The sequence below is a fragment of the Manis pentadactyla genome, chromosome 9, assembly GCF_030020395.1.
Source record: "Manis pentadactyla isolate mManPen7 chromosome 9, mManPen7.hap1, whole genome shotgun sequence".
Taxonomy (NCBI): domain Eukaryota; kingdom Metazoa; phylum Chordata; class Mammalia; order Pholidota; family Manidae; genus Manis; species Manis pentadactyla.
Genome location: NC_080027.1, coordinates 93,955,770 through 93,971,890, shown reverse-complemented (window position 1 = coordinate 93,971,890; position 16,121 = coordinate 93,955,770). Strand labels below are relative to the sequence as shown.

Here is a 16,121-nt window from a genome sequence, read left to right as displayed (position 1 = left end):
GAAACATAGATTACCTAGAAGCAAGGTGCCTCCGCACCTAGGAATTAGGTGCAGCTGCAGGTATGTAGGAAACAGACTGGCAAGTGCAAAACAAGATGTGTTCACATGCAGATGGAAACACTGAGGGAAACAACCCCAACCACAAGTGGAGGTGGGGGTCATGCAAACCTCCAACAAGCATTATTTTAAGGAGCATGTCACATTCACTCTACAAATACTGATTGAGCATCTATGTGCCAAACAAGCACAGCACAAGGTGTGAGGTACAGTGGAGTAGTGGAGAGGCACACAGACAGTTGAATACAATGCAGTGTTAACACATGCTGGAAGGAAGCCCACGAAGCAGGAATCTTATTTTGATCATTGACAATGCCAAGTGCCTAGACAAGAGAGCCAAGAGTCTGGAAGGCACTCAGTAATGCTGACTGAATGAAAGCACAGGGGGTCAGTGCTGAACAGCACAGCCAGCCATCAGACCATTCTCTTATTTAAGCCTCAAGGCAAACCAGCATGAAAAGTGTGTCACTGTCATGACCCCAGTAGGAAAGGAGGCTCAGAAAGTGTAAGGGACCCTGCGCAGGCAGGAAATGTTGGCACCTGGCCTTGTATCACCATCCAAACTTGCAAGATAACAGTAAATACAAAGAGACCAACAACTCTAAATTTGTCCCCACAGAAACCAAAATCTTGTTTTTGGAACATGCAAAGAAGTTCAGGAAATGCCTAACTGAAGCATCAACATGGACATTTGGAGCTAGAGAGGCCATGAGAGCAAACGCACTGGGGCCAAGGAGATGACAGCCTGGCCGTGGCCAGGCAGTGTTTTGGTTTGGGGCACAGAGGACATGGCAGGTGGCTAATGAGGGAGGCAGAGAAAGTGGGGAGGCTGGGTGCCAGAGGCCTGGGATACATCCTCCTGAGAGGGCAGGCTGGATTCCGAGAGACCAGGAGTCCTGAGAATGCACGTGTGTGTTTCTTAAATGCCATGGAAATGAGGAAATGAGTTAGGAGGATGTGTAAAAGCCCCAGCAAACAGCACTCATGCCCCAAATGAGGGGAACAGCCATCAGAGTAAGAGGAGCGACACGACAGCGGGAAGCGGCTTCTGTCTTGGTGACACACATAGTGTCTGTATGTGTGTTGGAGAGTGTAGCACCAGTACTGGCTTTTGATTTGTTTTTTTGTTGTTTTTGTTTTGGGGGTGGGGGTTGTTTTTCTTTTCTTCCTTGCTTGCTTGCTTCAGTTTTTTTTCAAGACTTCAATGCACATCCTTATTCCAAAAGAAAGATAATGTAAATGATTAACATCTGATTGTGATACTTACCTGCCAAGCTGACATTCTGAGCAGGGCCCCCAGGAGGGTGTGTGGCCCTCAGCATGCTCCCTCCCCTACACCTCAGGAGGCTTCAGCCCACCAGTTTTGCCTGCTCTCTGTCTGAGCGGGGATTGGGGAGTCCTGCCAGCTCAGTGCAGGGGTTGTCCCACACAACTGATGAGGGACCCAATACTGCCCTCCTGGCAGCTCCAGAAACCACTTTTTCCGCCTTTTGCTATGAAACCCCTCTTGTATTATTTGTGCTCTGCCACTTGCCATGGAACATTGCTTGTCAGAGTGAGATAGGAACTACGGAAACACTATTTTCTGTCTTGTCCAAGGGGAAAACAGTGAGAAACACAAAGTATGTTTTCCCCTTTCTATAGCAACTTCATCCAAAAACATCATACTTTTATAAGATGGAAACTACTTTGAGCAACTTGAGAAAAAACCCTTAGGTATATAATTTGTATCTTTTTTTCATTTTGCTTAAATCTTTCAGAATATCCTTCTTCTCTGCCTCTCCTTAATTTGGGCATCTTAAGAATTCACTCAGTTTTTCCTCTAGAATTATTTGTTGACCTTGCTCAATAATCAGCACTTCTTTTCCTGACTTGATGAAAGATTCAGAAAAAAAAACTAAGATCTTTAGGTTGTGTATCTTGAACATTTTCATGGCCATATCATCTTTCAAATGAAATAACTTCTAGGGTAAATTGCTTGCTACATATGGTATATACATGGCAATGCCTGAGAAAATGAACAACTGTGTATGACAGGAATGTTCACTACAATCACATAAGATTAGAGCTGGAGCCCTCCTCCAAAAATCTGAGATGTGTGTATTGAAAACAGGAATTTCCTCCCTAAACAGGCATAAAGGACAGACATGAGATCCACCCTACCACACCTTGCTGTCTACACACATCTCAGCTTGGTAGAACTGTAGATGTATTTGTCTAATCTCATAAAGAACTAGAAAGTAGGTTTACAAAAATTTAGTTAAAAGCCAAGATCCATTAAAACAAATTTTTGAAAAAGACAAAAAGAAATGACCAGATAACAAAACTTAATACTCTAAAAGTTTGGTTTTTCTATCTTCACAGAATTCTCCCAAACTCTTCTGCCCTAAAAACAGAAGCTTTGACATAGACGCCATCTACAGTGTGATAGATGATGCCAAGCAGTATGTATACATTGCTGTCATGGACTACTTGCCCATCTCCAGTACAAGTACCAAAAGGTGAGTGAGTGCACATCCTCAACTCAGAATCCCACCTCCTGGCCAGGCACTGAACTGTGGCCACAGTGGAAACCAGCTGAGATGCCAAGGTGCTATCACGTCGAGTGGGTCATACACCATTCAAATCTGGTCAATGCTTGTTTGCAGCTTCTCCATGAAACATGTTCCCCACTCAATCTACTTTAAGGACTCAGGGCCTTGCCCTACAGATGTACCTGAGTAGTTTACAGTATAGGCAGGAGAGTGACTTTGGAATGAAAATTGGATTGTTTTCAACATGAAAATTATTTGAAAAATAAGGTAAGTGAAAAAAGTTATTTGAAGAAACATATTTTTGGGAAAGTATTAGTTGAGATATACCTGAGGGACATGCTGAAACTGAGTAGATTTTGTAAGATTTTGATCACAGGAGGCATCACTTTGATGTATTAACATTGGTTTTAATTAAATGCTAAATTTTCTTAATATCTTTTCAGTTTAAAGAAGAAAGATGTATTCTCAGTTAGTTCATCCCTCTGCATGAGGAAGAAAGCATCTTAGAAATGGAGGACTTTCAATCCTTTTTAATAATTCACCTTTTCAATTCTATTTCAGTAAATCATCATTGAATGCAGAAATATTTGACATAAATTTAGGGACAGAATATATGCCCCTAAATCATTACTTGCACACATGCATGGCCCCAGATAGTTCCCACTTTTTCTTTCTGGGGAACACAGAGATGTGGGTGCTTGCTGTAAATGTTTTGAATAATTCATTTAATCTGGAACAGGTTTTCAAAGTGCACATTTCCGGGAGTACAGCCTAAGACCTTTTTAATTTGGAAAATTAAAATTTTAACCTAACCATTTACTGAGGTTAAATGGTCAAGTGTGCCCTTTACTACTTGAATATTGTTCATATTGCCAACCTCACATATGCATAATATGTAACTTCTTTATGCAAATCACTATAGGATTGCAAAAGGCATATTTCTCCCAGTAAGTGATTACTCCTAATGACAGTCAAACAGCATCTTAAGCTTCAAGATGTATACATTAAAATACTTTTACTTTAAAATATTGTGTATCCTTTGAACATTCATGGGTTTTTTTCCCACATACTTTAATATTTTTTCTATCCCCCTCCCTTTTGTGTTTCTCCCACTTGTTGTTTATTTGGTTTGAGATTTAGTTTTAGACTTCAGTTTCACTTTTGGAAGATTTTGAAACATAACAGATTTCACCTGATTTTCCTATTATTCAGAAGGAGAACAAGGTCACATTTAAGGACTTACATGTTAGAATGGAATGATGATTTCTTAGAACTGACAAAATCTTTTATTTTATGATGTCCCACATAACAAAAGTAAGATCTTTCATGCACAAGGGGGAAGGAATTACTATGGAGAATCTAAACTATCTTGAAAATGTAAAAGTTAGAGAAAACTAAAAGAATGTTAAAGTACTGGAAACACATGTGAAATTTTGCATTTTGATTATTAATCTACCATTTTAGCTACTACTCAAAGAACAATTCTTTGATCATACTTACACTATTTCAAACCTGTCAATGCCTTTAGCATTCTAAATGAAAAGTCATCAGACACATAAGAAGTTCAAACATCCAGATTATAATTAAATTCTTCTCAATTATATAAGTGAAACAAATTTTAAGTCAGACTGCTCACTTGACATTACATTCTTCTGAATAAATTTTTCAGGAGTGAATTCAACTTGAATAAACAAATAGCTATTATCACATATCAGTGTGTTAACAGTCTACAGACTTAACTTTGAGCCCACAAATTGCTAAACATCCAAATGAAAAAGAAAATATTTATTTCTATTTTCCCCAATTAGAAATGGTTGAAAACATAAAAAATATATATACACTATCATTTGGTGATAGTATTAGAGGTAACTTCTACTTTCCACAGAAGTAAGAAGTAAGTTGAGCAGTGATGTGTGGCTAAATAAATCCTGCAGTAAAAAATCAGAAGCCCTATTTGATTTATTCCTTATTTAGCAATCTTGCTCTCTTTGAGAAATACATTTATTTACCTAGATCTCAGTTTGGGGTTATTCATTATTTATTTCTTCAGTCATATGAAATACATCTTCTAGAAGGAAATCAGTAAATGTGTGAAGAACCAATAAAAATATAGGCAGACAGACAAATACCAAATGATTTCCTTCATTTGTGGAGTATAACAATGAAGCTAAACTGAGGGAACAAAATAGTAGCAGACTCAACAGACTCCAAGAAGGGACTAGTGGTTACCAAAGGGGAGGGGTGTGAGAGGGCGAGTGGGGAGGGAGGGAGAAGGGAATTGAGGGGTATCAAGATTGGTGCACATGGTTTGTGTGTGGTCACAGGGAAGACAGTGTAGCTCAGAGAAGACAAATAGGGACTCTGTGGCATCTTACGACACTGATGGACAGTGACTGCAATGGAATATGGGAGGGGACTCGATAATAAGGGTGAATATAATAACCACATTGTTTTTCTTGTGACACCTTCGTAAGAGTGTATATCAATGATACCCTAATAAAAATAAATAAATAAATGTAGGCTGACAAGAATAGAGCAGGAAAACAACTTTCTTTTATCTATGCAATGTATTTTGTGAACCTCATCGGAACCACAAAACAAAAATCTAGAGCAGAGACATGAAGCATAAAAGAAGGAGAAACTGACCCACCCCAAAACTACTAGAACTAATAACTGAATTCAGCAAAGTTGCAGGATGCAAAATTAATACACATAAATCTGTTGCATTCCTATATACTAATGATGAACTAGCAGAAAGAGAAATCAAGAAAATAATTCAATTCACAATTGCATAAAAAAAAAAAATACCTAGGAATAAACCTAACCAAAGAAGTGAATGACCTATGCTCTGAAAACTACAAGACACTCATGGGAGAAATTAAAGAAGATACTAATAAATGCAAATAGATCCTGTGCACATGGATAGGAAGATAATACTGTCAAAATGGCCATCCTGCCTAAAGCAATCTACAGATTCAATGCAATCCCTATCAAAATACCAACAGCATTCTTCAGTGAGCTAGAGCAAATAGTTCTAAATTCATATGGAACCATGGAAGACCCTGAATAGCCAAAGTAATCCTGAGAAGGAAGAATAAAGCTGGGGGGATTATGTTCCCTGACTTCAAGCTCTACTACAAAGCCACAGTAATCAAGAAAATTTGGTACTGGCACAAGAACAGACCCATAGATCAATGGAACAGAATAGATAGCCAGATATAAACCCAAGCATATATGGTCAATTAATATATGATAAAGGAGCCATGGATATACAATGTGGAAATGACAACCTCTTCAACAACTGGGGTTGGCAAAAACTGGACAGCTACATGCAAGAAAATGAAACTGGATTATTGTCTAACCCCATACACAAAAGTAAACTTGAAATGGACCAAAGACCTGAATGTAAGTCATGAAACCATAAAAGTCTTAGAAGAAAACATAGGCAAAAATCTCTTGAATATAAACATGAGCAACTTTTTCCTGTATGCATCTCCTTGGATAAGGGAAACAAAAGCAAAAAGAACAAATAGGACTACATCAAGCTAAAAAGCTTCTGTACAGCAAAGGACACCATCAGCAGAACAAAAAGACATCCTACCGTATGGGGGAATATATTTGTAAATGACATATCCAACAAGGGGTTAACATCCAAAACATATAAAGAACTGACATGCCTCAACACCCAAAAAGCAAATAACCCAATTAAAAAATGGGCAGAGGATCTGAACAGACACTTCTCCAAAGAAGAAATTCAGATGGCCAACAGGCACATGAAGAGATGCTGCACGCGTTAATTATCAGGGAAGTGCAAATCAAAACCACAATGAGCTATCACCTCACACCAGTTAGAATGGCCAACATCAAAAGGACTAGGAACAACAAATTCCCTCCTACACTGCTGGTAGGAATGTAAATTAGTTCAGCCATTGTGGGAAACAATATGGAGGTTCCTCAAAAAACTAAAAATAAAAATACCATTTGACCCAGGAATTCCACTCCTAGGAATTTACCCAAAGAAAACAAGTTATCAGATTCAAAAAGACATATGCACCCATGTGTTTACTGCAGCACTATTTACAATAGCCAATATATGGAAGCAATGTAAGTGTCCATTAGTAAATGAATGGATAAAGAAGAGGTGGTAAATATTCACAATGGAATACTATTCAGTCATACGAAGAAAACAAATCCTACCATTTGCAACAACATGGATGGAGCTAGAGAGTATTATGCTCAGTGAAATAAGCCAGGTGGAGAAAGACAAGTACCAAATGATTTCTCCAATTTTTGGAGTGTAACAACAAAGCAAAACAAGGAACAAAACAGCAGCAGACTCACAGACTCCAAGAAGCGACTAGCAATTACCAAAGGGGAGGGGTGGGGGAGGGTTGGAGAAGGGGATTTGGGGGTATTATGATTAGAACACATGGAGTAGGGGGAGGATCACGGGGAAGACAGTGTAGCACAGAGAAGACAAGTAGTGACTCTGTGGCATCTTACTACACTGATGGACAGTGACTTCAATGGGGTATGGGCGGGGGGGCGCTTGATAATATGGATGAATGTAGTAACCACAATGCTTTTCATGTGAATCCTTCATAAGAGTGTATATCAATGATAGCTTAAAAAAAAAAGAAGGTTTGGGGGGGACACTGAACAAATCACCATGGAAAACTACCGTGTTACAAAGGAAGACAGAAACAGAAGGAAAAAGAAACAATAGTGAGGGAAAATAACCAGGGTAAAAGATTAAATGGCAATATTAATTCTTCACATATCAATAATCATCCTAAATGTAAATAGATTGAATTCATCAATCTGAAGGCTCGGGATTCATGGAGAGATAAAAACAAACAAACAAGCAAACAAACAAACAAAAAGAACAAGGCCCAACTATGTGCTCCCTGCAGGAGACTCACTTCAACTCTAAAGACACAACTAGGCTCAAAGTGAAGGGATGGAAGATGATATTCCACGCAAATGGAAACAAAAGAAAGGTGTATGTAGTCATACTTATATCAAACAAAATAGACTTCAAGCCCTAAAGGGTAATAAGAAAATAAAGGATGTATTTTATAATGATAAAGGGGTCAAAATCAAGAAGATATAAAAATCATAAATATACAAAAATACACTCCCAACACTCAACCACCAAAATGTATGAAGCAATGAAAAGATCTTGAGAAATACACAACAATACAATAATTATGGGGACTTCAGTTCCCTACTATCAGCAACAGTCCAGACAGAAAATCAACAAGGACACATTGGATTGGAGCCCTACTTTAGAACAAATGGACTTAATAGAAATATATGGAACACTCTATCCAATAGGAGCAGAATAAATATTCCTCTCAAGTGCACATGGAACACTCTCCAAGATAATTCATGTGATAAGCCTCAAAACCTTAGCAAATTTAAGGAAATGGGAATCATACCAACTATCTTTCCTGACCATAGTGGGATGAAACTAGAAATAAAAAGAAAGAAGAAAATGAGATTTACAAATAGTGGAAACTAAACAATACACTTCTAAATAATCTTTGGGTCAAAGATGAAGTAAAAAGGGAAATAAAAAGTTATCTCAAAACAAATGAAAATAAAAGACAACATCAAATATTGTGAGATACAAAAAAAAGCAGTTCTGAGAGGAAAGTTTACAGCAATAATCATATTAAGAAATCAGAAAAAACTCAAATAAACAACCTAACTTCATACCTCAGAAAATTAGAAAAAGAAAAAAAAAACAAACCCAAACTTAACAGAAGGAAGGAAATAATAAGGATCAGAGAAGAAATAAATGAAATAGAGACTAGAGAAACAATAGAAAATTTGATCAACAAACTAAGACTGGTTCTTCAAAAAGATAAACAAATTGGACAAAGCTTTAGCTAGACTAAGAAAAAAGATGAAAGATTCAAATAAAAATAGAAATGAAAGAGGAGACATTATGAGTGATACTATAGAAATACATAAAATTGTAAGAGACTACTATTAACAATTACATGCCAACAAATTACATAACCTAGAAGAAATGGGTATATTTGTAGCAACATACAACCCACCAAGACTGAATCAGGAAGAAATAGGTAATTTGAACAGGCCAATAATGAGTAAAGAGATTGCATCAGTAATCAAAAAATTCCCAACACAGAAAATCCCAGGACCAGGTGACCCTCACTGGAGAATCATACCAAACATTTAAAGAATTAACACCAACCTTTTCAACTCTTCCTGAATATTGAGGAGGAGGAATACTTCCAAATTCATTCTACAAGGCCAGCATTACTTTGATAGCAAAACCAGACAAGAAAACCACAGAAAAGAACACTATAGATGAAAATCCCTGATGATGTGGATGTAAAAATGAACAATTTAACAATTAATACTAAATATTAAAATTTAGCAAACCAAATTCAATAACACATTAGAAGTATTATACACCATGACCTAGTGGGATTTATCCCTGGGAGCAAGGATGGTACAACATATGCAAATCAAAAAATGTAATATGTTACATCAATAAAATTTAAGATAAAAATCATATGATCATCTCAATAGATTTGGCAAAATACAGCACCCTTTCATGATAAAGACTCTTAACAGACTGGGAATAGGAGGAGGATACTGCCACATAACAAAGGCCATATACAACAAACTGACAGCTAACATTATGCTCAACAGAGAAAAATTGAAAGCATTTGTCCCAAGATTAAGAACAAGACAGGATGTCCACTCTCACTACTCCTATTCAATACAGCACCGGAAACTCTACCTAGAGCAAGTAGGCAAGACAAAGAAATAAAAACCATCCAAATCAGATAAGGAGAAGTAAAATTATCATTATTTGCTGATGATATTATCCTACATATAGAAACATCCAGAGAATCATTAAAAAAAAAAAAACTGTTGGAATTAATCATCAATTTCAGTGAAATGGCATACAAAGTCAATGTCCAGAAATTAATTGCATTCCTTTACACTAATGATGAAATATCTGAAAAAGAAATAAGGAAAGCAATCCATTCACAATAGCATCAGAAACAATAAAGTACTTTGGAAAAAATTTAATCAAGGAAGTGATAGATCTGTACAAAGAAAACTACAAAACTTTGCTGAAAGAAATCAAAGAAGACATAAATGGAAAAACATCCCTCGTTCATGAATCAGAAGAATTAATATTTTTAAATGGCTATATTACCCAAAACATCTACAGATTCAACAAAATCCCCATCAAAGTACTAAAGGTATTCTTCACAGAAACAGAAGAAACAACAGAAACAATCCTAAAATTTGAATGGAACCACAAAAGAATCCAAATAGCCAGAGCAATCCTGAGAAAAAACAACAAAGCCAGAGTATCACAGTGTAGCTTTCAAACTATACTACAAAACCATAGTAATAAAAACAGTATGGTATTGGCACAAAATTAGATGCATCAACCAATGGACAGAATACAGAGCCTATATATGGTCAACTAATATTCAACTTGGGACCCAAGAATCCCCAGTGGGAAAAGGATAGTTTCTTCAACAAATAGTTCTGGGAAAACTGGAAAAGCATATACAGAAAAATGAAATTGGAACACTATCCCAAAAAAATCAACTCAAAACATATCAAGACTTAAAAATAAGACCTGATGTCATAAAACTAGGAGAAAATGCAGGGAAGAAGCTCACTGACATCAAGGCAATAATTTGGGGAGCATGAAATCAAAAGTACAAACAACAGCCACAAAATCAACAAATGGGAATAAATCAAAACTTAAAAGCTTCTGCACAACTAAAGAACAATTAACAAAATGAAAAGACAACCTAAAGAATGGGAGGAATAACTCGCAAACCATATATTGAAAAGGGGTTAATATCCAAAATACATAAAGAACTCAGTCAACTCAATAACATAAAAAAACAAATAAAACAATCCAATATAAAAAATGGGCATAACTCAGTAGGCATTTCTCCAAAGAGAATATCAAAATGGCCAACAGACTCATGAAAAGATGCTCAACATCACTAGTCATCAGGGAAATGCAAATCAAAACCACAGTGAGATATCATCTCACACCTGTTAGAATGGCTTCAACAGGTGCTGGTGAGAATATGATGAAACTGTAACTCTTATACATTGTTGGTGGGAATGTAAATTGGTCCAGCCACCAGGGAAACAATATGGAAGTTCCTCATAAATTAAAAATAGATGCAGCAATTCCACTGCTGGGCACCCAAAGGAAATGAAAACAGGATTTTGATGAGATATATGCACTTCCATGTTTATTACAACATTATTTACAATAGCCAAGATATGGAAACAAGCCAAATATCTATAGATAGATGAATGGATAAAAATGTTGTGGAATATATGCCCAATGGAATGTTATTCAGCCATGAAAAAGGATATCCTGCCATTTGCAGCAACATGGATGAACCTTGAACACATTATGCTAAACAAGAAGAGTCAGGCAAAGGCAAGTACTGCATGATATCATTTATATGTGAAATCTAAAAAATTAAAACGAGAGAAAACAGAGTGAAATGGTGGTTACTAGGGGGTAGAATAAGAGTGATAGTGTTTCAGGGCACAAATATGTAATGAGTAGTAAATAATCCATAGAGATCTAATGGGAAGTATAATGAATATAGACAATAACATTGTGCTGTAATTATGCAGTGTGATGAATATCACTACAAGGGACAATCATATTACAATATATGAATGTATAAAAGTAATATGCAATACCCCTTAAACTTACCCAATGTTACATATCAGATTTATTCAATAAAAAAGGAGGCCAATAAGTCATTGTGGTATTAATATTTTCATGTATGTATCATTCAACAAATATTTATTAGACATTGTGCAAGAGTGATTAAAGTATGAATAGCATATGATCCTAGAAACTCCATCCAATAGGGACAAATGGGCACAGATTAGATTATTTTAACAGTGGGGTGAATGGAACAATAGATACATGTACAGAATGTTATAAAATGCTCAGTGAAAGGGCATCTGTGGCAGTTTCAGGGGTAGTAGAAGCCAATTGGAGGAAATGCTACCTGAATTATGTTTAAAAATGTGCAGTAGTGAGTCAGAAAAAGAGTGAGAAAGGGAGGTTCCCAGGTAGAAGGGACAGCAAGAACAAAGTTTCAGGACGTGTAACAAGCTCAGTGCTAGAATATAGAGTCCAAGGCAGGATGGTGAAAGAGCAAAGTGGAGAGGGCAAGGATCAGACCAGAAGGGCAATCCCTGGGGGCTCTTGTGACTTTGGGGGGGCCTACACTGTGTTTTAGTCAAAGGATGAGATACACTTTTAGACAGATCACTTTGGTGGTCATGGAGGGTGTACTAGACAGGGACAAGGCTGGAGGCAGAGAAACCCATCTGGAGCTCTGGTAGAGGCCCAGGCCAGGCATAGCATGACTTCTGAAGTTCATGGTGACTGGCAGAAAAGAGAGCAGATGCAAAGATGATGGCCAGGCTTTTTGGGTGATTAGATGATGAAGGCTACACACAGTAGGGAAGGCTTTAAAAACTGTAGATTTGTGAATGTGAGGTTCTTGGAAACCTTATATAAGATCTTATAAAAATATCCAGAATGAAGTCTGAGAAGGGTTAGCCTGGGATGTGAATATCAGACAATAGAGGGCAGAGGAAGCCACGTGTGTGGCTGAAGCCACCAAGGAGATGGCATGTGGAGTGGGAAGAACAGAAGATGATGGGCTCCTCAGGGAATGCTGGTATTTAGAGAAGGACCCTGGAAAATAAAGAAGCAGTCCAGGAGATAAGAGGCAGAGTAGCAAAGCTTAGAGTCACAAAGCCAATGAAATAGATTTTCCAGACTAAGGGCACCATCAACAGAGCTACCTGTGTCCTAGTCTAATGGTAAAGTAAGAATTGCAGGGTGCTCATTAGATTTGCAGTTGCGGCACCACTGCTGACTTTGAGAACATTTGCAGAAGAGTGGGGGTCCAGAGGCCAGGGGCAGGAGGTTGAAGAGTATGTGTGGGTAATGAAGTCCAGTCAGATGCTCTGGGTTCTGCTATCAAGAGGTTTGTTCAAAAGAGGAAAGAGATTGAGCACCAGCTACAGAGCAATGCAGGGCCAAGGGAGGGACTCTGGATGGAGAGACTGATGCTTTTTTCTCAAACTAAGAGGAAGCTTGAGAGGCAGACGTTATTCTTAGGAAACAATGACTGATAAATGCAGGTGCCAAGGGTGGAGGGGACGGCCTGGTGAGAGGGGCCACTTTGGGGGCTGATGGTGAGAAGGATGCCTTATCCTCTAAGCTCAGAGGGAAGGGGACTAGAGGGAGTAGGAAGTTGAGGGAGGCCATGGCTGAGAGCCTCGGTTTTGTGGATGAGGGAAGAAACAAGTTCTCTTGAACAGGGTGAAGTTTAGCACCATTGCAGAAATCATTACAGAAAGGTACAGGAGGTGGAACGGACCAGCACATGTTCAGGGGCAGGCAGGCAGTGCAGAGGGCCACAGTGTGTCATACTTGCTCGAGTCTTGGCAGTAGTCCTCAGCCCTGTGGCTGTAGACACAGACCAAGGGAGTTAGAGCACCAGGACCACAGGGTTTAGATTTTTGTCAAGAGCTGGAGAGAGAGGGGTAAGTGTCCTCCAAGGGACCAGAACAGGAGCAGACTTGTCAGAGGAGGGGAACAGGAGGAGCTGATGGACAGGGAGAAGCAGAGGGTCATGCATTTGGGCCTACACCTGTGACAGAGCAGGTTTAGTGCAGGTAAGAGAGTGGAGGGGCCTGGAGAGTGGGAGGCCAGCCAGGAGGCAGAGGGGACCATGGCAGATGCAGATGACAACTGATAGGCTCAGGTCTGAATGTCATTAGCCCACAGAAGGAACTGGCCCAGAATTAGGGAAAGATTTGTGTGAGTAAACAGAGGGACACCACATGCCAGGGCTGAGGGGAGAGAGAGCAATTCGAGGCTCGTCCTTAAGATGGCGAAGTTCATTGATTTTTTTGTTTTTAATATGAGAATTCAGTGACAGCTCTATAAGTGACATTGTGCATTCTGGTGGGGATGGGGCTGTTGTGGGGGGTGGCTGGCCCCACACCGGAAACCGCAGGAAGGCTGCGGTGGAAGAGACTCAGCAGGACTTCAGGAGAAGCTGCAGCCTAAGGAAGAGTCAGGATGTAAAGGCAAAAGGTTACAGATTCAAGGAAGAGGCTGAGCAGATAGGGATGCGGATTCCAAGCCCCAGAGTAGGCAGATGCTTGGTCAGGAGAGAAACCAGTCTGGAGATAAGAGTGTGGGAAAGCTTTGGTATCCAGAAAAGAAGCTCCTTTTGTGAGCAGTTAGCAAAGAAGTGAGATTTAAGCAGCATTTGGGGAGAGATGGGTTGCCCAGGGCTCCCCACTGGAGTTCTGTAGGAAGTCAGTTCCTCACACACATATGAACTGAGGCCCAGGTAGAGCTAATGTAATGAGGGCAATGTGAGCTGGCCCTGGTGGCAGGAAGCTCATTTTAAGCTGGGGCTGGTCTCAGTACAGCATCATTTCTCGGTGCTTTAGCCCAGGAGACTTGCATTTTTTTAACATATCCTACAAGGATATTCTTATATTACAGAACATAGTAACGAGCAGGTTATGAATGTTCTTCATAGCCTAGAAAACTTCTTGTCCCAGACTAACTTTGTTTTATTTTTATCTATATGGATGTTATTTCTGCAGGACTTACTGGCCAGACTTGGACGGGAAAATAAGAGAAGCATTAGTTCTGCGAAGCGTTAAAGTTCGACTCCTTATAAGCTTCTGGAAGGAAACCGACCCCCTTACATTTAACTTTATCTCATCTCTTAAAGCTATTTGCACTGAAATAGCCAACTGCAGTTTGAAAGTTGTAAGTATTATATGGGCTATGTTATTAAATAAAAAGCATTGAGTTCCTTTGTCCACAAACACAAAAACTTCCAGTAAGAACCAGGATAACAAGCTTAGTGAAAAATACCTCAAAAGGTTGGTTCAGTAATTCTTCAAAACAATCACATGCAACAAAAGGAGACTAGAACCCAAGTTTGCTGGTGCCCTCCCAGCCTAGCCCTCTTTACACACACTTTCTGTTGCATCCTCTCCATTTTGTTTGAATTGCCTTTTTCACCTATTTTTTATTCTTATTTGTAAGACTGTGACCAATGGAGCATTGGAACATGCATGAGCACAGACTCTCCATCCTAAAGTGTCCTGGCCTGGGCTTGTGTGTTGGCTCCAGGTCTCTGTGGCCACATGCTTATCCATATTTGCATCCTTGGAGGGCGGTAAGATTGGGAACTCCCTCTCGAGTTCATCTTTGACTCTCCTCTAGTCCTCACATGTAACCCCACTTCTTCCCCTCAGGACCTTTGTACATGCTATTCCTTTGGCCTACAATGCTCTTCTCCGTGCCTTACCTGACTGATGCCCACTCGTTCTTTATAAAGGTGCCAGCTTCTCCCACCCTCCACTGCAGTCACTCACCGAATGTGCAGTGAGACCCTACTCTGTACCAGGCCCTCTTGTAGGTCCCTTAGTACTCCACCCAGTGTTTAGGGACCCAGGGTAACAGGGGCTGTAACCATCAATGCTGTTCCAGGGCTTCCAAGATGGCCCCGGGCATCCACATCAGTCAGAAGCAGAGAGATTGGAAGATGGCGTGGGAAGTATTTATGGGGTAAGCCTGGAGGTGGTGAACATGCCTTTAGCCTTCATCCCACTGCGCAGAAATCGCTCACCCAGGCACACTAATGGCAGGGACGGCTCATGAGTGTGGTCAGAAAGGCAGCTGTGTTTCCAAGAGGACAAAGGCACGTATTTGTGAATCATAACTGACATTCTGCACACCCACTAGCTGTTTTGCTCTCTTCCCATGCAGACAGCCCTCATTTCCCAGAGGTATTGCATACCTGAAGGGTAGGACTGCCCAGCGATGTGCACTTCTTGACAGCAAGTCTGTATGAGGCATCTCATAGTTTAGTGACATAGAAACTAAAAACAAAACAAGATCCAGAAACCTCCAAGCCCAGGCTAAAGTGGTACAACATACAACAGGAACAGGATAAGGACAGAAAAACTCTCCTTCCCAGACCCGCAATGACCCACAGTGCTCACTGGTCCACAGCACTTGTAAAATCTTTTAGGTCAGTATTGTGATGTATGTCGTTGTCCTCCTTCTCATTCAGATCAAGACCCAAGGTTGCTTTTAGACATAAGCAGTTAAAGGAGTTTTTGTCCTGGCTCGTGGTCCCTTTGGCAATGCAATATTCTCAGAAACTCAGTACACTTCCACTGTATTTGCTTCTAGTCATTTCCATGTGCCAGTAACCACAGCCAAAGTTTTCTTTTTTTTTTTTTCTATGTAATAACCAAACGATTAATTAGGCTTTCTTGCCCATATACTTTTGCCTGTCTCTCCCTCCTCTCTCACTTTAATAGTGTCATTCTGGCCATCAGACTTGGGTGGGAAGGTCGCACCAATTATAATTATACCAATTATCTGATCTTTACCGCAGGACTGAATCTTAACCGGCCTCA

General features: G+C 39.5%; 1 protein-coding gene across 7 annotated transcripts in view; it reads left to right on the top strand.

The window, feature by feature from the left end:
• PLD5 (phospholipase D family member 5) overlaps positions 1-16,121 on the top strand; it is a 406,964-nt gene that overhangs the window by 357,040 nt on the left and 33,803 nt on the right. For all 7 annotated transcript variants that reach the window (XM_057507828.1, XM_057507829.1, XM_057507830.1 and 4 more), the window contains 2 exons: positions 2,422-2,558; positions 14,286-14,454. In XM_057507828.1, the coding sequence (XP_057363811.1) occupies positions 2,422-2,558; positions 14,286-14,454 (306 nt within the window). The remainder of the gene's footprint in view (positions 1-2,421; positions 2,559-14,285; positions 14,455-16,121) is intronic.